Below are 22310 nucleotides of genomic sequence, written 5' to 3'. Positions count from 1 at the left end.
GACTGCACATGAAAAATTATTTGAGGAGCTATTCCAACAAAACAAAACAAAAAAGGAATCCAGGAAAAAGAATGACATAGGATATAAGAAACAGTGGCAGTGACAGATGACACCGGAAAGCAAAAGGAAGCTTGAAAGAAAATAAAGATCCATTAGATCCTGAGCCTTGAATAAGACATTTGGAATGATAAAGTTTTAATAGAGAATATTTTCTTACCTGTAAGTCCAACTACAATACTTTAATTATATATGGTGGCCCATTTCCCCTTCCCTCATTTTAGTTTCATTGTTTAGAATTTTGGTCGTAGTGTTTTTCTTCTGGCAACAATCAATTTTCTCAAGAAAATTTGATCATCACTTATCACATACTTTCAACATCTCAATTTATTTCTGAGTCTTGCTTCCAAATTGGTTTCCAATATGGGTCTTCCTATAGCAAACTTTCTGAGGCAAATATACCTAAGAATATTTTACTTCTCACTAACACATGAAAGTTGGGAGAATATAAATTTTTTGTCATTTCAGGGCACCTGAGTGGCTCAGTCAGTAGAGTATCTAACTCTTGATTTTGACTCAGGTCATGATCTCACTCACAGTCCAGGGATTGAGCCCGCATTGGGCTAAATGTGCTAAATGTGGAGCATGCTTAAGATTCTCTCTCCCTCTCTCTTCCCCCTACTAAAGTCATTTTCCTCAAGTATTTTTAAGCTTTACTGTTTTCTTCCATTTACTATTGCTGTTGAGCTGTCTGATATTCATCCTTCTATCCATCTATCTTATTCCCTTGTAAGTCATTTTCCTCTCTGAAATGTTTCAGAATTTTCCCTGTCTTTGATTTTTTTAAAGTAAGCGTAACGTCTAGCACAGAGCCCAATGAGGGTCTTGAACTCATGACCCCCAGATCAAGACCCAAGCTGAGATCAAGAGTTGGATGCTTAACTAACTGAGCCACCCAGGCGCCCCTTTGATACCCATGAACCATGAGGTCATGACCTGAGCCTAAACGAAGACTTGGACGCTTAACCAACTGAGCCACCCAACTGCCCCTCCTTTGATATTCTTAATCTTACTTTAATGTGTAAGTAATATGTAATCTTACTTTAGTGTAAGTGTTCCCCTTATTCTTCCTTGCTGGTAGACTATATAAGCCCTTTCACCAATCTGAGGCCTTTGGTCTTTTCTTAATTCTAGGAAGTTTACTTCTATTATTTCTTCAAGTATTTTGCCTTCTTAAAATTTTATGTTTCTCTCCTGTTACTGCTATTAAGATGCTGGTACTTACACAATTCTTTTCCATGTCCTTTGGTTTTTCTTTTATATATTTTTTTATCTCTTTATCCTTTTTTTTCCTATTTCTTCCTGAAAGAGTATTCATTCTAATCTTTCAACTAATTTATTCATTCACATCCATTCTATTTATAATATTTGTTGCAGTCTTCATTTCAAATATATTTTTCATATCTAATATTTCCATTTGGTTCTGTTTTTATGATTTTTAGATCTTATTTCATATTATTAATATATAATACCTTTATTAATATATTATATATTAATAATTCTGGCATATAATATAATATTCTGGCATATAATATATATTATATATATTATATATATAATATTCTGGCATATAATAATTCTGGCATATAATTCTGGCATATAATATATAATAATTAATATATAATACCTTATTAATATATTATACCTTTAATTATATTAATCATGCTTATTCTATTGTTTTTTTCAGTTTATTCATTTATTTTGAGAGAGACAGAGAGAGAGAGAGAGAGAGAGAGAGAGAGCGCGCATGCAGGCAAGCAGGGGAGGGGCAGAGAGGGAGAGAATCCTACTGTAGAGCCTGACACGTGGCTCAAAGTCACGAACCATGAGATCATGACCTGAGGTGAAATCAAGAGTTGGACGCTCGGCTGACTGAGCCACCCAGGTGCCCCAATCATGCTTGTTTTAAATTCCTGGTTTACCTATTATATTTCTGCTTTAGATCACATATGTTGTCAGTTTACCGATTTCTTTTGAGATAGCTGTAGTCCTCAACTATCTAGTTATATTGCTCTATGAGGTAATATTTTTCAGGGTGTCAGCTATTCTTTCATTAAGATATATTACATTGGGGGGGGGGACCAAAGGTCAGGCCTTAACTAGCATCAGCACCAGTGAATTTAAGGAAAATGGAAGAGAAGAGCCATAAGCTAGTGAAGCCTAGGCACAAAGAATCAGATTAATCAATTCTACCATCATCCTCCTATGCAAGGGTTTCACACCTTTAGACCCTTTGGAGGAAGTAGAAGGCAGTCTTCTTGGACTTGAAGGGTGATGGGAGGGAGAAATGAATTTTATATATGTATATATGTATATATATGTATATATGTATATATTATGTATGCAAACTAAGAAGGAAGAAATGAATTATAGAGAGTAGATGGTCAGTCTGTATCTAGTGATATCAATTCTTAATGCCAGTAGGGTTTATGCGCTAATGTTATTCTTTGAATTCTGGCACTAGTTATACAGGCTACTGCTCCTGGTTTCTGTAGTGAAGGAGTAAAAATTAACTCAAGGTAATTTAGGGGACAGACAGCATTTGATCTCATATAAAGAGTTTCTGGAGGCCAGTTGCCTCTCATTTTATTTTTCCAGGACTTATTTCTCAGGAAGGGAATCAGCCACCTATGTTAGTTTGCTACTTTGGCAGAAACTTTTCATATTATAGCATTTTATATTGTTTGAATTGTTTTATTAATTAGCACAACTGCATTACTTCTATAATAATTTTATAAAAATAAAAACTGGTTGAACAAAAATGGCATTATCAAAAACTAAAAAGACCTAAAGGTCAAAACCAAAAAAGAAGTTTTCATTTTAACATGTTGTAACTATTAACACAGTCTTCTGTATTAATTTTCTTCCCAAGAAGAAAACAAGGCTATCTTTTCAATTTAATGGTTTCTAATGGGTAGTTGCGAGGGGAGGGAAAAAGGAGATTTACAACGTATAGTATTTTAAAGCTTTTAGACTCAACTGCCAAAAAGCTCAACTCAACAGCAGGAATCTTAATCAGTCTTTATAAATAAACTGACTCACAAAGAAAAATTAAACAGATCAGTAAACAAGACCATATGTTAATCGTGAACTCATTTTGAAAGGACACTTGTCTGAGAAAATAGAAAATAAGAATAATACAACATGCAACTATTACAGCCAACCTGTTTTTAGTTCTTCCTGGAAATTAACAATGACAATCCTTCGACTCTCCTATTTTTTCTTTAGCATCTTTAAAACTTGAAATAGGACAGCTAAAAAATGTTTTATCTGACAATCTGAATCACAGTTTTTCTTTTCATTTTCTTCGGTTGACCCAACAGGGGGAAATTAACAGAATTTGTAACATACAGAAACTCTACAGGGAAGATAAAAAGATCACAGAGTTATTTTTTATTTACTTATTTTTTTAATGTTTACTTACTTTTGAGAGACAGAGACACAGCACGAGCAGGGGAAGGGCAGAGAGACAGGGAGACATAGAATCCAAAGCAGGCTCCAGGCTCCAAACTGTCAGCATGCAGCCCAATGTGGGGCTTGAACTCATGAACCACAAGATCATGACCTGAGCCTAAGTGGGACACTTAACTGACTGAGCCACCCAGGTGCTCTAATAGAGGTATTTTTGAAGTCATTTCAATTCTTGAGGAAGATACATTATTCCATTAATTCATAAACTAATCTCAACTCTCCTTTTGCTTCCTGATCCAAAGAACATATTATTAATCGCTTTAGTTAAGACACAGGAAAAATACAATTTTAGAACTGTCATGGACACATAAGTTTAATAAAAACAGCTTTCTAAAAATTGTTTTTTAGGATAGTTTCAGCTTTAAGTAAAAGAAAACCTGAATAACCATTAATTGGTTCATATAACAAAATTTTGCAGGTAGGCAGTTCCAGGATTGTTTCAGCAATTCAACCAAATCATGGTGCTAGGTTAGTTAACATCCCTACAATTCTCTTGGCCTTCCTTTCATTTCTGAAAGTTGCCAGTACCAGCTCTAAGCATTACATCCTTTCATACTACCTGTTCTGTTCCATTCCATTAACCTGTACAAAACTGTACCTTTATAAATATCTGGTAGTGTTAATACCACTTCATTACCTTCCATTTTCAAAACTGTCTCTAGTGTTTTTGCATGTTTGTTTCTACTGGCAAACTGTAATTCCCATTTACTATTAAATGACCTAAATTTTATATTAAAAATATGAGGGGCACCTGGGTAGCTCAGCCATTTAAGCATCCGAATCTTGGTTTTGGCTCAGGTCATGATCACATGGTTCATGAGTTCAAGCCCCACATTGGGCTCCGTGATGACAGGGCGGAGCCTTCTTGGGATTCTCTTTCTCTACCCCTCCCCTGCTTGAGCTGTCTCTCAAAATAAATAAACTTTAAAAAAAAACATATTTATAAGCTTGTAACTAAGCAAAAACACCTCTGGGAGAGTGGAAGGGGGCATTATGGAAAGTTATTATTAACTATAACATTGAGAGAAAAAAAGTACATAATCCAATTTTATCAGAATAATGGCACAAGTGGAAAAGATGCTAAATGGAAAGCAATGAAACCCATTATACTGAAAATAAGCACTACCGTTACCTAGCTCAGTAACTAATCTATGTTAATGACAACAACTCATTAGCTTCAGAATCTTCTCTATATGGCTGAATTAGCCTGATTTAGTTAATTGATAAAGTCTAAAAGGATAAAAACCGTAACGATTTATTCTATATAATTACATTCATACAAACACATACACTCTGTTATTAAAAAACAATGCCAATAATGTCAATGTTTGACCAATTCTGAAAGTTGAACTAAAAATCAGTAAGATTTTAAGGTTTTCATGAAAATATGTTTATAGCTAAATCAGATCTTGCAGACGTTACAAGCTTAGCCCTCATGTTAGTTTCACAGCCTGATAGCAGAAGGGAATGAAATTTAACTGTCAAAATTTTGGAGCTAGATGAGGCCTTAAGATCAACTGGTTCAATCTCCTCATTTTCAGATGAATAATCAGGCCCAGAGGAATTATGCATATAATTCTGCCAAAGTTGCAGAGGGATGAGTGGCAGACCCAGAAGAAGAGAGACCAAGTTTTCTGATTCTCAATTCACTATTCTTTCAATTATACCAATCTGTCACTATGGTTAGAACAGAATGGAATAAACAGTGACAGATGTGGGAAAATACAGTCAACAGATGTTAAAGAACAAAACAAGTAAACACATAACTACTAGAAGAACAGGGATTAGGTTGTAAGAGCTCTGTTATCACCAAAGCTCGACTCAGCATCTGGCAAATGGTAAAGACTCGATCTGTGTGTGTTACCTTGAATAATACAGATATGAGAAAGTAATCCTATTACAATAAACTGAGTTTCTATAGCAAACTATAAAGCTCTGGTGGTGTAACAGACTATCTTCTAAACATAATTTTCAATTAGTGTTAAATACAGAGCTTACATATGGGGAGTCTGCTAAACCCCCTGTGCTTGCCAAAAGTTATTCAGAAATAAACCCAAATTTTAGATGTGCTGAATTTTGATGTAATTATGTATGTGTTAGACACAATACTAATAAATCTCTTCTTTCTAAGCAGCTGCCAATCCGCTGATTTAAGTTGTAATCTCCTTCTGAGGGGAGCATAAAATTGTTATACTTTAGTAACAGTTGAGGTTTCTTTAGATCTTGAGATGTTAAATCTAAGACAATTCATTTAATTGTAAAGAGCAACATTTAAGATTTTATAGTATCTGATACAAAAAATTATAATAAGCAGCAGTAATTTTACAATTACATATGCCGTCTCTAATTGGTGATCTTAATAGTTCAAATTTCTTCTATGATTTCAAACAATCCAATTTGAAACTCACATCATAAATGCAGTTTTAATCAAATAACCCACATTACTGAATCATAGATAAACATGGTAATTATATGTTAAGTCCATCTCAAATTACAGTAATTAACTGTAGTAGACAAGCTTTAGAAGAACAGTTAATAAACAGACTGTTTAAATAAGCTACAGAGCATCCATGTAATGGAACAAAACTGGTGTTTTCCAAGAATATTTAATAATGTGGAAATTTAAATAGTATCCTGCCTTGTCCTTAGAAGGACTTTTCATGGCTTAAAAATAATAATCTAGTAAGGTAAAATAAAATTAAATGGACTTTTAAAAATCAGGTGAAAGTAATCCTATGGGAGGACAATACAATATAACATAGTTCTGACATGAGGTTTTCTGATTGGTCTAACTTAATCCAGTGAAAGATTTTTTAGGAGATCTGGAGTACTGAAAAGATTGAACGCTCTTTAGGCAATCTTGATTAAAGTCTATGTATTTCAGATAAGCTTTTCACAGGTTTGGAAAAGCAGTCAAGATTATACTGTCAGATGAATATCTAGAATTGTGTTTACAATGAATATTAAAACCACATGCTTTAACCCTTCACCTGGGCTTGAGGAGTTAGAGAATTTCAGGAGACAATGATTTGTAAGCTAAGACCTGAAACACGAGCACAACATAGCTACACTTTGGAAGTCAGAGGGAAGAGTGATTCAGGTAAGGAGAAGAGCACGGGCAGAAACCCAAAGGCAAGAAAAAGTACTGTATCTATAAACAATTAATATTCAGTAGTCATAAAACAAAGAATTGGTGGAAAGGTGAAGGTGGATCCTAAAAATACGGCTGTAGAACTAACTAAGGTGGGGCATATCATAAAGGAATCTGAGAGCAGGCTGAGTTTAGACCTAATCCTGAGGGCAAGGGAAACCATGAAAAAAATTTTAATCAAGGAAGAAGACCTATCAAGTTGACATTTTAAAAAGAGATTTTTTTTTATCTCGCTAACACTAATCAAAGGTAAGGTTGTTAATCTACTTCTCTGTTCTCCCCATACACAACTGTAAGCTCTAGGAAGATAGAGCCCTTATTCCCAATTGTGATCTCTAGCACTTAGCTTGTATCTAGCACCTAGTAGGTGCTAGATACAAAAAGTATCTGTTGAATAAATGTTAAAGCACATGATTCTGCACTGCACTGGTAACACAAAACTGTTATATTCTGCCTGCAGTATGGAGAAAGACTTGGGGGGAGAGGTGGGGTACACAAGAAGAGGAAGACCACTTATTACAGTCAAGTGTAATCAAGTAAATATTTATCAACTATATTCTCAACACAAAATGACTATAGTAAATACAAGAACTTGATAAGCCTTTGAGAGGTTTTAATGAAATAATCAATGTAACAGTCTCTGTTCAGAGTATATATGTTTTCAGGGCCCCTGGCTGGCTCAGTCGATGGAGCAAGCAGCTCTTGATCTCAGGGTTGTGACTTTGAGATTACTTAAAAATAAAATCTTTTAAAAACAAATAGACAAACCAAAAAAGAAGAAGAACAAGAAGAGGAGGAAGATCAGGAAGACAGGCCAAACAGGTGATCACAGCCCACACTAGTGAGGTTGCAATGGGACAGAGAAAAGATGGAGGTAAAACTAGCATGAGTTAATTACTGAATAGATCAGTGAACCTACAGGTAGCACTGGCAGACTCTCGTGAAAATTGTGGTACCCAACAGTAACACCAGCTGAAACTAGAGGGTCAATCTGGCCACGAGCAGGGATACTACATAATTTTGGTTACTTACAGACACACAAGCTAAGGCTGAGAAATTAGGTAACTTGTCCAAGGTGACATCACTACAAACTGAGATGGGCTCTGGAGAGCTAACACAGAGTGGTTCTCAATTCTGGCCACAGGAGTATCAGAAACCCAGGAGGGGAGCAGAGTGAGGGGAGACAGACAGAGATATATGGGTGGGGGGTAGAGAGGAAGGGACAAATGGGAAGGAAGAGAAAAAAAAGAAGGAAAGGAGGAGAGGGAGAGAGACGAGGAAGGGGAGAGAAGGAAGGAGGGAGGAAGATGGAGGAAAAAGAAAGAAAAACAAAAATGAGAAGAACAGGATTTCAGTTTCATTTGAACACACCAGACAGAGCTGCTGAGGTTCCACAATTCTAAGTAAAACCACAACACTGTTAGGCGGGAAAACTTCCCAAGTATGTAGTCTAGCCAGATGCTCAACTCTGCCAGAAAAATCCTCTCTTAAAGCACCATACGACCTTTGGACGCTGCAACTTGTAGACACTGTCAAAATTAAGCACTTGGAAAATGTGTATCTGGACAAAAGAGTGATATTTGGACGCAGAGTGATATTTTCAAAACTTCAATCAATCAGATCATGATCCTGGCATTAAACTTTTCAATAAATTCCTATTCTATTTAGAAAAAAAGAATTCCACATTTCTTGCATTTGTACAAGGCACTGAATAATCAGTCTTAACCAGTTTGCTAACCTCATTTCATACCAACTCTCCCCACCCTCAACTGGCACCAGCCCCATCTCTTTCTGGAATACGTTAAGTTCTTTCCTGCTTTGGGACCTTTGTACTTGCTCTTCTCTCACTTCTTAATGTGGTTCTTCCTAACTCTACTTCTCATCTTAAATCTTAAAGATGACCTCTGCAGAGATGGTTTCCAACCTGCTTTATCTACATGGGACATGCCTTATTCTCATGGAAGGTTTCTTCACAGCACTGAATGGCAACTGCAAGTCTCTCCAGTAGCATGTGAGTCCTCTAAGAGGAGGGATCTTAACCCCCAGGCCCACAGCTATTTCTCAAAGTTCTTAAACATACACAGCATACGGAAGGCACCAAAATACGTTAGGAGGGAAGACAAGAGAGGGTCAAACTTAGATGTTAGCAGATGACCAACAAATATCATTAAATTAATGAATAAACTTGCTTGCATGAAATAATTCACCATAAATCAATTAAAAATTAAAGAACACATAGCAAAACTGGTGATTCTGATTTCACAGAAGTTGACTATAGCAATAATTAGGGAATGAATCCACACTTGTCTTTTTTCCTAATACTTCTAGTCCACGGTAGTAAAACCATATGATGAAAAAATATTAGCACAATTTAATGTTAATTTAAAAATTGAATATAAAATTCTGCAAAGTTTCATACAATAAATACCTTTTTTTGAGAAACTGTTTAAAACAATTTTAATATTTATGTATTGTTGAGAGACAGAGAGAGCATGCATGCACGTGAGCGAGCGAGCAGAGGAGGGGCAGAGAGAGAGGGAGACACAGAATCTGAAGCAGCTCCAGGCTCTGAGCTGTCAGCACAGAGCCCGATGCGGTGCTCAAAGTCACCAGCCATGAGATCATGACCTGAGCTGAAGTCAGACGTTCAATTGCCTGAGCCACCCAGGCACCCCTGGGAAACTGTATTATTATTATTTTATTGTTAAGGAATCCACTTCTATGACTATCTTGAGGCCCAGGCTGGGTTAAGAGTAATGAGTCCTGGAGGTAACTACACCAGACTCTGAACTTTCTGGTTATAAGCACTGTATTCTCTCTCTACCTCAGCTGAAAACCCAGACTCAGGAGGCCTCAATCCCTGCTTCTCTATTCCCAGAAGATGCCAAAGCCAACTCTAAGAGGCTTTTTCAGAGAAGAAGACAACTTTGCCTTCCCAGAAGACAAACCCTTTACTTTGCTTTATGAGTCACAATAAATATTCAAAAACCAGACAGAAATATACCAAAATGGTAACAGATTATGTCTGGATAGTTTGATACATTTTCTTTTTTTTGCATCTTTCTAATATTTTCCAAATTCTCTACATATTATTACTTTTATAATGAAAACAAAATTGAACAAAAAAAAAAAATAATTATCACATGTTGCTGGCTCTAAAGCTAGCCATAACCGTAGGCAAAGCATTATCCTGATCAATTCTGCAAGTTACTATATAATAACAACTAATCTTGAAAAATCTCCAAATGATTGTCATTAGAGCTTAGAGTGAATTTTTGTACTAGGTCTTTGCTACTATCACTGTTTGCTACTATCACACTTTGCTACTATCTTGGAAGTAGCTTAAGTATGATGGAAAAAAAACACCTCTGTACTCATTTCCCCCAGAAAATAAAGCTCTAGCCTCTGTCTAGTAAGAAATATGGGAAAAGAGTCCTAAGGGTCCCTTCATGTCCACTTTTTAAGTATGGTGCTCTTTTGTCAAAAAAATTTTTTTTAAGTTTTTCCTCATTAATATCAACTATTTTAATAAAAAGATCTATTTTCCTAAATAATAGCTATGGGGTGCCTGGGTGGTTCAGTTGGTTAAGTGTCTGACTTTGGCTGAGGTCATGATCTTGCAGTTTGTGAGTTTGAGCTCCACGTTGGGCTCTGTGCAGACAGCTCAGAGCCTGGAGTCTGCTTCGAGCCTGTGTGTGTCTCTCTCTCTCTCAAAAATACACATTAAAAATTTTTTTAAAAAAGCTAAAAGAAAAAAAAAGCAAGCTGATCTAATTTCTCAAATTAGACATTTCAAACCATTGGGTCTTAAACAAATATTATTCTTCTGTGTGTAATAGTCACAGGGTAACTATGTAAATTATTATCCAAAATAAGACACTTGAGAGTGAATGGGGCACTATTAATAACCAAGCAGGGCAATATGCATAACACTGGGACTATCTCAAGCAAATCAATCACCCTAGTACTTAGGAGAATAACATGGATGCTGAGCTTGCAAACTTAAAAGGCATTACCAGTTACATTAGGTCCTCCCTCAGAACAAAGACATACTCTATCATGCTAGTGCCTGTTATTTATTAGTCACTATAGTAAAAGCAGAAGGTGGAAAGGATTAGCAAAAATAGAATAAGAGTTTTTAAGATACTAATTTTTGCAAAGCCCCTCCACCAAACAAGCACACACATAAATAATATCTTTAGAAATTTATAAAAGGAAATAATATAATAACATATATTTTAAACAGATAAAACTGAGTAATTTAGCTGGTAGATTTTTCTTCCTCTTACTCAGAATTACTTCAATTAAAGACACAGGGAAAGGGTGAAGAATGGTTAGAAAGAAAAGATAATGGTCTACAGTCTTCTTTCTAAAGTAGCTAAGACGCGAGAGAAGAATCACTAAATGCCTTTACCCATTCCAGAGTCTTTCTTGGTGCCATCTGATATTATGTCTACATGATCAGAGTCCACATCATAACTAAAGAAATCATTCAAATAGGTCTTCGATCGCTGGCCACCAAATACATATAAGCAACGATTTTTCTGAAAAATAAGGAAAAAAGGGCAAAGAAGGGAGAAAGTAGTCACTTCCATGAAGAATTCAGAGTGATCCTTTTAAAATTTAAACCTCTATAAAAGCCATTTTATGACAGATCCCATGCAATGGAGTACTGTGCTGGTATAAAGAGGGATGATGAAGTTCTCTCATACTAAGAGGTGGTGATCTCTAGGATACCCTACGAAAGTAAAAAAGCAAGGTATAGAATAATGTATACAGTGCTTCCTTTGCATAAGAAAGGGAAAAAAGGAATATGTATATGTTTGTTTCTTTCTTCAAAAAGAAACAAAGGAAAGAAAGTAATAAAAGACCTTTATGAGAAGGGACAAAGCAAGAAGACAGGGATAGAGAAATCTGATCACTCCAAAAGTATGGTTTTGCCGTTAGAACCATGTATACTGTTTTTATTTAATTAGAAAACAAAATTAACTCAAAAGAAAAAAAACAATCTCTGAAATTTGAAAAACAATGAAATAAATCTATCTGTACATAAAGATATGACCACACAGGGACATGATCACACAGAGAAATAGTATTTCTAGTGATTTTAATTCATGTTTTTTGACTCTCCATCCCTAGCTATATCCTAAACAGAAAAATAATGAGAAAGCAACCTGAAACAACATTCAGTAATTTTTGTTAGTTCTGTGATTCTGTAACTATTACAGAAAAACAGAATAATGTAATATTGCCATTAAGAAGGATTTTAACCTTAAAAGATACACAAATACAAAATCAAAAGGATATTAAATTTTAAAACTCTATGATTTTTAACTTGAATTGGCCATGTTAGTAGGAACTAATGACTTAATTTTTCTCTTACTAAAAAAATATATAGATATGTGCATATATACATATAGCTATATGTGTACGTAGCTCTATGTGCGTGTATAGTGGGAAGGGGGCACTCTTGGACAAAGAGAAAAATTGGGGCATCAAGAAAAATGGCAGCGCTGGATTAAACACATCAAATATATAAGTCCACAAGTTCATAATAATGCTTAAAAAAATACACTGGTTAACTGTGGAGCCTCAACTTATTAATATGAAAAGGTGACAAAGAGAAAAAAATCAAGTATTTTTCTGTGTGGTGTACACATCAGGGTAGCCAAATCGTTAATGAGGGTAAGTTTTTAATATCAGAATCAATTAATAAATACAGAATAAATAACATAATTAGAAAAATCTGTTTCACAAACCCTACACAATGATTATCAATGACTGCAAAAACCATTCAGTAAAAAGTTGACAAGAAACTTTATTACTGATCAATCAGGCTGTAACACCTAAACCCACAGAATATTCTTAACATCACCAAAAGTATGACAACTACACATTAAATGCCTCTTGACATTTTGCAATCAGACCATCTTTTAAGTATTCTTGCACCCCTCTTTTTGCCTTCCCTGCCTCCAAAAAAAGAGAATCTAAAATGAATGAAGCCTCTAGATCTAACTACCAGCTTACAGGAAATATAGAGACTAGACAATCACAACACTACAAGGATAAAATTAGCCAAATCAAGAATACAGGAAATTTGAGAGCACACATGATTCAGTTTAACAAGTAAATAAATGGCATGCAAGGGGGAAAAAATAGGAGCAGGGAGTACTGTTATGGCTTAAAAGAAATCTCAGAGACATAACAACCAAAAACAATACACAGATCTTTTTTAGAGCCTGACTTGCCGAAACCTACTATAAAAAGGTATTTTTCAGTATTTCAGAAAACAAAATAAATGCAAACTATATATTAATGATAATATGAACTTGCTGGTGCTTTGGTTCAGTATTATAATGGTTTCATAATTATGTTTATAAAAAGTCCTTATCTGTTAGAGATACACTACCGTATTTACAGGTGTAATGATACATTGTCTGGGATTTGCCTTAAAATACCCCAGCACAAAATTTAAGAATAAACTTAAAAAATCTACTCCTGAAATCGCTGTTGCACTGTATGCTAACCAACTTGGATGTAAATTAAAACATAAATTAATTAAAAAAATAAACTTAAAAATCAGAGAAACATCAAAGAAAGAAGTGAAATATTAAGGGGCAGATATATGAAAAATGAATAGTGGAATATTGCTAATTGTTGAGACAGATAAATAAGTACACAGGAATTTATTACACTCTTCTCTATACTTTGATATATGTTCAAAATAGCCCACAGTATGTTTTTAAAGTTATGTTCACAGAAAGAAGCCCAGGTTTTCATTATAACATCTGAAAAGGTAAAACAAATGTTTCTATATTGGTTTTGCTGATAAATTTAAATTCTAATTCTATATAGTCAATTCTTAATTCCTCACACTTAATGGAGAGTGGCAGAGAGGAAAAGAGAACAACTGATCTTCTAGTTACTAAGAGAAATCAGTAAGTAGAAAGGTATTAAGAAAGAGAAATAGCTACAGTATCTGTATAAGCAGTAAAGTTAGTCATAAAAGTGCCTTGATTAATAGTTGAGTAATAACTATTAAGGAATTACTAGGTTAGTGGGAAGAGTCTCATAATTACCAAACAGTACATTGGCTAAGGAAGTTTTATTTTTGCCTCTCATTGCTAACACTAATCATTTATTTTTAATAAAAAGTTTTGATCTCTTTCTGAAGATTTAGATTTTACTATTCCTTTTCCTATTGAGATACACATGACAAAATAAGAATACGATATATAGAATATTCTTACTGAGTGGAATAGCATGCAGTGTCCTATCCGAGACTGGATGTCCTCAGGCCCAGCATTACAGGAGTCCTCTCGAAGAAGTTTCCAAGTTTGACATTGACAGTTGAAAGCAAACAACCCACTGAACTGTGGTTCACTGGCTCTGCTGTCGTCTACGCTGCCATTACATGTCAAAATTCTACCACCAAAGGTGTAGATCATATGTTTTTCTGAATCCATACACATCTATCAGAACAAGACAAGATTGAAGAGTTATAGATTGTTCCTGTCATATGTGCTAAAATGAAACCAACGTGTGCAGTTTTAGATTCTCAAAAAACTAAACTTTGCCTTAATAACACTAAATAGCACCCTTGATTACCGTGTGCACTTACTGTAATAATGCTCACCATCTGCAGAGATTCAGGATGGATTCCTTAATACTTGGTCAGGTTTCCATTTTTCCCAGTGAGAGTAAAATATATAGGGTTAAAGAGCTTTATGCTTTCTTTAAACTGTGTAATTTTTACCAAATCAATCAATAATACATGAAGTGCTAAGTTATACCTAAGACTGAATACTGATCATACTCTATGGGTAAAGTGATCACACCCTCCTGTTCATCCTCCTTATAAAAAAACTCCCTTCTTTCTATTCTAGGCAAGCATCCATCCTATTAATTTTGCTACCATTTAATCAGACAGCAGATATGTCAATAAGAGTGACACAGCTGAATTCATCTTTCTGTATTTATTTTGCAAAACTCTTCAGATTATGTTGTTACAAAATAGCAAAAACAAAGACATTTGCAGTCAATCCAGACTGACTTCTGTGGTGATGACTTTACCTCCTTTAACACACTACATATTTAATTTTCTTTGATGTATGTTTTGCAATTTATGTTCAAAAGCCAACCTTGATTCTTTCATTCTTTCCACTCAAGGAGATCATGGCTTTTCATAAAAGTATCTCTGAGAAAAAAAGCCATATGCCGCAAGACAATAAGAACCAAATTCTATTTCAAAGTGGATAGACAAACTGGACAAATTCTATATAAGTCCAAGTTGGGAATCAGATGTTGAACACAAGTGGCACTGATATTTAAAGAATAAATTGCATATACAAAACATCTATTTTTTTGGCCAAAGCACACATACCAGCCATTGTATGCTCAATTTTCTCCTCCCATCAAATTGTGACATTCATCTATTTTTGTACTGTTTTTAGGAAAAACCTATTTTAAATATAAATTTTATTTTTTAAATTCATATTAAAAAGAAAAGATTCTAGCATCTCCTAATTTTCCCCTAACCACTAAAAAAGATCCAGTCACTTGCCAGGTTTCTGACAACCTTCCATAAATTAAGGTGAAAATCTACTATTCCTCAAGGGTGAAATCTTGGTGAATACAGTTGAAAGTATTCCCACTCTTGAGACATTACCCTGTCTCAAGTACTTAATGCTCAGATCTCTCCAAGCACCTCAGAATCAGGTTGAAAATCTTGAGTGACTCATTATATGACCCTATTTAAATTTTCATAAATTTACAAATTCACACTATTTTTGGCCAATCTCTGTTATCCAGTCCTTATGTTTCTGCTTCATATAGCTACAAAAGGGGTTTCTATTTCCTTCTGGGGATACTGAAGTTTAATTTTAATGTGGTTATTCTCATTCGTTATTAGTGGTGAAGCATAAACATAACTTTATCTCAGTAGCTCTCTCCAGAATACCAGAACAAACCAACTCAAAAAAAAAGAGTAAGATACTGTAGTAGCGTCACCAATTCTTTCCCATATCTTAGAACGAACAGGACACAAAACAGAAATAATTTTATTCCTTCAGTTCGGTTCTTCCCTGGATAAGATAAGCAGTTTCAATGAGAGTCAATTATCGAACAAAAAGTGTTAATCACCCTAGGAAACTTTATGCTGTTCAGCAGTTTATAATTTCATTTTCATTCTTAATCTCTGAAAAAATTTTCTGAACAGCTAATGATTACTAAAGTTTGTATGGTAATATTAACATCTTTTCTCTGAAGATTTCCAGAGATCACCTAAGTCAAAAATTGGAACACCACTCACTCATCTACTCTATCAAGTTAGAAATTTAATTTCTAAAATCAAATAGTGGATAGTCACTTATTCCACACCCCAATGTTTTAAAATCCAAAAGAGTCTTTATTTTACTCTATCAAATGAATACAACATTGGCTAGGATTACCCTGGGTTCAAAATAATTCTCTCCTCACAAAATTTCAAGCTTTCAAAGCAGTGTTGCCCAAACCACCAACCTCTAAAAACGCCTCATACTAATCTGATCCTTGCTTACTTACAAGGTAACCAGTTTCCTCTTTGCAGCCTTTAGGATTTTCTCTTAATTCCTGGTTCTAAAATTTCATTAAGGAAGTATCCAGGTAGGGATAGTTTTATTTCATTCATCCTAATCTGTCCCTGGTGTTTTAATTCTAAAACCTGTCTTTCTTCAGCTCTGAGTTTTTTTCCTTTTTAACCTTGAGGTTTGCTGTTTTTGGTTTGCCTCCATTCTTTTTCTAGAACTCCTATTAGGTGGATATTAGAACTTCAGGATCTTTTCTCTTTTCCTTAACATTTCTCTCATAATTTCAGCTAATTTAGTAACCACTTAAAGGTGAGAGCTTTTTAATCAATTCACTGAGATTGCTGTTTTGCTGTCAAATCTTTAACTTATATTTTTTCTAGATACTTCTTTATCATGGATGAAACAGCCTCCTGAGTTACTCTAAAAACATCACTTAAATTTATCTTAAAGGCTTCTTCAGTTTACAGTTCTAGCTGTTTTTGTTAATTCTTACTTTGCTGAATTCAGTACCCCCGTCTCATGGTATTAATTATTTGGAATTTTTTAGCTGCTGTTATAGGCCTTTTTGTATCTGTGAATCCCTATTCATCCGCCTCTTCATATCCAGCAGCCTTCCCCAAGGGAGCCGGTGGGGAGAAATGAGACATGATGCCGTCAGGGGCGCCAGAGCAGCTCTCCATTGCCTCCTGGGAGTACTGTTCCATCATTCCAGCTCCAGTGTCTATGCTCAACACCTGATCTGCAGACAGTTATCAAAGGTAAGTGCTGCTCAAACTGGAAAATGCCCTGCTGTTCAGTCACCAATTGTTCATCTAATACTTGCCCTAGCTATATACACTTTGAGACTCAAGGAATTCTCCCCATTTTTTTTAAGTTCCCCAAGAACACTCTTTCTTGTTTATTAACATTACTACCAGTGTATTCTTTTGCATTTCATAGATTATGGGGCAGAAGGGCAGTAAAAGTATACATTCAGCCTGACAATGATCTAGTGGCCTGGGGAGAATGTTAATGAGCTGAGATCTCCAATGCTTTGATTAAAGTTTCTCCAGCCACTTCTTGGCTAGATTGTATTCTATTTTCTAGTAATTTCCCCCCAAAATGTTTATACTTGAAGGACAATTTGGCTTGATATAAAACCCTTGATTCACACTGTCTTTTCTTGAATACCTTCTAGATGTTGCTCTATTGCCTCTCCTGGCATTGAACATAGCTGTAGAAAAATCTGACACCAGTCTCATTTGATTTCTCTTCTAGGTGACTTGATAAGTTTGCCTAGCTGTATCAAAATGCTCTATCTTTGAAATTCAATATACCTTAGAGTTGAATATCTAGGTCAATTTCCCCTGAAGATAGCATGCCCTTTCGATATGTAAGTAGTCTTGAATTAATTATTAATAAATATTTATTCTATTCCACGGTCTTGGTTTTCTTCCTTAATGTCTCCAATTATGTGTATGTTGGCTCTCTTTTGACTGCATTCTCCATCTATAATTTTCTGGCTAATCCTTTTTAAGTCTTTTTTCTGTTTTCTTTACCAGCTCTTCTTATTTCTATGCTATATGACACTTACCTATTCTTTACACACCTTGTAGATTATTGTTACTTTCTGGAAGTGCCAATATAATTTTCTTTTTTTTTTTTTTTTAAATGTTTATTTATTTTTGAGACAGAGAGAGACAGACCATGAACGGGGGAGGGTCAGAGAGAGGGAGACACAGAATCTGAAACAGGCTCCAGGCTCTGAGCTGTCAGCACAGAGCCCGACGTGGGGCTCGAACTCACGGACTGCGAGATCATGACCCAAGCCGAAGTCGGCCGTTTAACCGACTGAGCCACCCAGGCGCCCCCAATATAATTTTCTTTAATCTCTTTCCTGAATTTTATCAGGTCCACTTTCACTTGCACCTATTATTTGGCCATCTCATCTGCATTCCTGAACTTATGCTTTGTAGTCTTCTTGACAGTTGCAAGCTTCCTTAAGCCATTTAATTCATTTTAGAATACTGGGATATAATTTTTCACCTGCTGTTACATGAAGGAAAGTTTTGCTGGTTCTTTTTCTTCAGAGTACCTCTCTAAAGATTTGGTGTTTATTGCTTTTTCATTTTTCATATTTAAATGAGTTGAACTGCCCTGGATGGGATAACAGAAGGTTCCTAACAGAAGGGTGATGCTCTTGCTCCAGGATTCTCTCCTCTGCTGCTACTGAATTAAATGACTTCTTCAAAACCTGGTGCTACTGTGAAGTCACGTTATCTCTAACTACAAACCTTATCTGGTTTGGGGGGGGGTTTCTGTTTCATGCCTTGAGCTCTCCCCTATTACACTGTTGTGGGCTTCAATACTGGTTCTGGGCATTTCAGTTGTTTCTGGCTAAACTTACAAGGAATTGGGAGTCGTGGGTTTTCTCTGGCTCCTGGTTTTACTGAAATGTGACTTGTGGGGGTGTTTTTCCTTAATCTTTTTGTTTGGTTCTCATTGTTACTGAAAATCATACAAAGAAACAACTTGGAAAATTTCAGAACTAAGCTACCACTGTGATCTTAAGAAATCCAAAAGCTTTAAATTTTAGGGTTTTTTTTTTTTTATGTTAAAATTCAAAATGGCAAAGTAACTTCTAAACATGTCTTCATGCCTCTAGCTTTCTCACGTTCTTCTCAAATTTGAATGTGAAGTGTCAAGTCTTAATGTGTCATAAATGACCCTAGGTAATTTTTGGAGTAAGTTCCAATGTATAGTTTTATTTGCATGAAATCGAATACAAAATGAAGACTTATAAAGATTGTGTTAATTGGTGAAATCCTGGTTTCTTCACCCTTAGTGTTCTTCTATTACATCTAATCAGATGAAAATCAAGCATCATGTAACAGAACCTAGCTTCCAAAGAACATTCAATTTTATTAAAGTCAAGACAAACCAAGGTCACACACAAGGACATAAATGTGCTCCACTCAGACTACCCCTGAGCTATTCTTTTTTTCAATCTATAAAAAGAAAGACATAAGCATCTTTTGTAAAAGAAATTTGTAACCAGTTGGAAGAAAATAAATGGTTTCCCTAACAGTGTTATCTGCTGATGCTCTGTTTTTAAAAGATTGGAACCAGCCTAACATTTTTTGGAGTATTTATTTTCCACATGAGCAATACTGAAGGTGTCAGCAGGGAAGTGCAGAGCTTTGCAGAGTTCAGTTATGTACAGCCAGCAGAAGTTCTAAATTCAATCTGGGGAATACTCTGAAGACTAACATTTTTGATTTTCTACCCACTACTCACTTGATAGGCATAAAACCCACTCCTCTTTTCCTTACCATTCTCCTATAAAAACTACTTGTTATTATAAGTATGTCAGTAGAATAGTTTAAAGGCAAAGAATTAGCAAAAACCTCCAAAGAAAATAAAGACTGGGGTTTTAATTCCTAGATAAGATATTAGGCCTAAGCTAAATTCTGTGATAATCTTAGCACCACCTACGATTTCTCAAGTACTAGATAATACTATGTTCATCAATGCAGTGCTACAGAGTTTTAAAAAGTCTTTTCTCCCTCATACTACAAAAAACCCTTTGGATATGGGGTGAGCCAAGTAAAACTGCCTACAGAATTGTTACTGGCTATTGTTTTGGGTACTGACCTAAACTGATATACACTAAATATTTAAAAACAGATAACAGTGACAATGACATTGATGGGGATAATGATGAGCATATTAAATTTTTAATATTAAAAAGGTTTACAGATCACTGTGTGTAGTCTTCTAGTTTATAACACCATTATGTGATTTCTACTGTTGCTCAGTTTAAATGTTGTTGTTGTTGTTTTTTAACATTTATTTATTTTTGAGCGGCAGAGGAGGCAGAGCATGAGCGGGAGAGGGAGAGGGAGAGAGAGAGAGGGAGACATAGAATCCAGGGCAGGCTCCAGGCTCTGAGCTGACAGCACAGAGCCCAATACGGGGGTCGAACTCACCAACTGTGAGATCATGACCTGAGCCGAAGTCGGATGCTTAACTGACTGAGCCACCCAGGCACCTTTTTAAATGTTTATTTTTTTTGACACAGAGAGAGTGTGAGCAGGGGAGGGACAGAGAGAAAGGGAGACACAGAATCTGAAGCAGGCTCCAGGCTCTGAGCTGTCAGCACAGAGCCTGATGTGGGGCTCGAACTCATAGACCATGAGATCATGACCTGAGCCGAAGTCGATGCTTAACCGACTGAGCCACTCAGGCACCCCTTATTGGTGCTCAGTTTAAACTTCATCTAGTATATGTCAAATTCCTATCTGCTTTATGATTATATACAAAAGTAAATATATTTCACTCCAATTGGAAGAAAAGCTCTGGATTTCAAATTCTCAAACTCATTATAAAATAATTTTAAATTTCTTCCAGGAATGCACAATAAAGTTTTAAAAGTGTAAGTTGTTATTGTTATGAGTTATGACTGTTTATTATAAAATCAAAATTTGTTTTCCTAATACGTACTGCTCCATCTACTCTATAAAGTTTTTATAAATTAACACTTGTTCTGATATTAGTATTTTATCTTGCATCAAACAAGAGAAAAAAATTTTATTTATTTTTTATTTTTTTAAATTTATTTTTTTTTTAACGTTTATTTATTTTTGAGACAGAGAGAGACAGAGCATGAACGGGGGAGGGGCAGAGAGAGAGGGAGACACAGAATCGGAAGCAGGTTCCAGGCTCTGAGCCATCAGCACAGAGCCCGACACGGGGCTCGAACTCATGGACCGCGAGATCGTGACCTGAGCCGAAGTCGGATGCTCAACCGACTGAGCCACCCAGGCGCCCCGAGAAAAAAAATTTTAACTAACTTTATACCTACTGAAACAATAGTTACTTTTATTATCTATTATAGGTATTTATAGGAAATCACTAATAGACAACACAGCATAACATGCGAAATAAACTCTAAGAGCAAGAGTTACTGAGCACTAATTAGTTCCACCATATATTTATCTGTGCACCAAACCTGATGATCAAACACCAATTTTGGCCCTCCGTCAGCAGCAGTGTCCTCACTGAGTAACATCCATGTGTTTGTGTCAATGTCATAACGATAGAAGTCACTTTTCAGAGATTTGCTGTTCCTCACAGAGGAATCCAAATAACGCCCCAATGTGTAGATTTGCCTTCGCTGAATGTCAATGCACATCTTATGACATGATCTGGCGCTAGGACCATTCTGTGAGAGCAAAACAAGAAAAAAGAAAAATACTCAAAGACCAAATAATAAAAAGTAAAATTAAATGTTCTTTTTTGTTGACTTTTATTGAAAGGTTTGCAATATAAGTCCAACACACAGTTAGATCTTACCACAGAAATGCTTAAAATCTACCAGGAAAGATGAGATGAACTATTCTGCACATGGCACTCTGCTTATAACACTCACACGGCTTCTGTGATATACTCACTGCACTGTAGTCATTTGTGCACGGAACTCTATTCTCTAGGACATGTTAATCTAAAGACACAATTGGTCTTTTAAAATATTTCTCATTACAATTTCTCATCTGAATCTAGCACAAAATAGACACCCCAAGAATACCTAGAATTGCTGAATTTCGTAACTAGAAGGAACCTTAAAAAGATCTCTAGTTTAATAATCTCCTTTTAAAGATGAGGAAACATAACCCAAAGAGAAAAGGTATCCTGAAGACTAGTAAACTAGTGACAGCACCAGAATAAAAATCCAAATCTCTGACTTCTTCATCCATACTTTACATTATATAAAACGGACACTTCCGCTCGGACAAATAACACAATGAGGGAAACAGTATGAATAACACTATATTATCAACAAAAATTATTTAGTTGAGATCATTTGTATCACAGGACTGAATAAAAGGCAAAAAAAATATATTGCAGCATAAACAAAACAGAGTTCATGGAAAAAAAAGAACTTCAATTGGGCAGGATTTGATTAGCTGAAAGGGGAAAAGGAGAGATTTAATATTTGTTAAATATGTCTTAAATTCTATCTATGTTACAATATTTGTTAAATATGTCCTAAATTCCATGTATACTAATTACGACATGTCTATGTA

General features: G+C 35.4%; 1 protein-coding gene across 1 annotated transcript in view; it reads right to left on the bottom strand.

Annotated features, from left to right (window-relative positions):
* The window catches only part of MKLN1 (muskelin 1), a 188514-nt gene that overhangs the window by 42138 nt on the left and 124066 nt on the right, over positions 1–22310 (bottom strand). The window contains 3 exon segments of the mRNA XM_030308458.1: positions 11094–11223; positions 13930–14151; positions 21236–21448. Coding sequence (XP_030164318.1) covers positions 11094–11223; positions 13930–14151; positions 21236–21448 — 565 coding nt within the window.

Source organism: Lynx canadensis, chromosome A2 (genome assembly GCF_007474595.2).
Source record: "Lynx canadensis isolate LIC74 chromosome A2, mLynCan4.pri.v2, whole genome shotgun sequence".
Classification (NCBI taxonomy): Eukaryota; Metazoa; Chordata; class Mammalia; order Carnivora; family Felidae; genus Lynx; species Lynx canadensis.
This window is presented reverse-complemented; position numbering and strand designations above follow the sequence as displayed.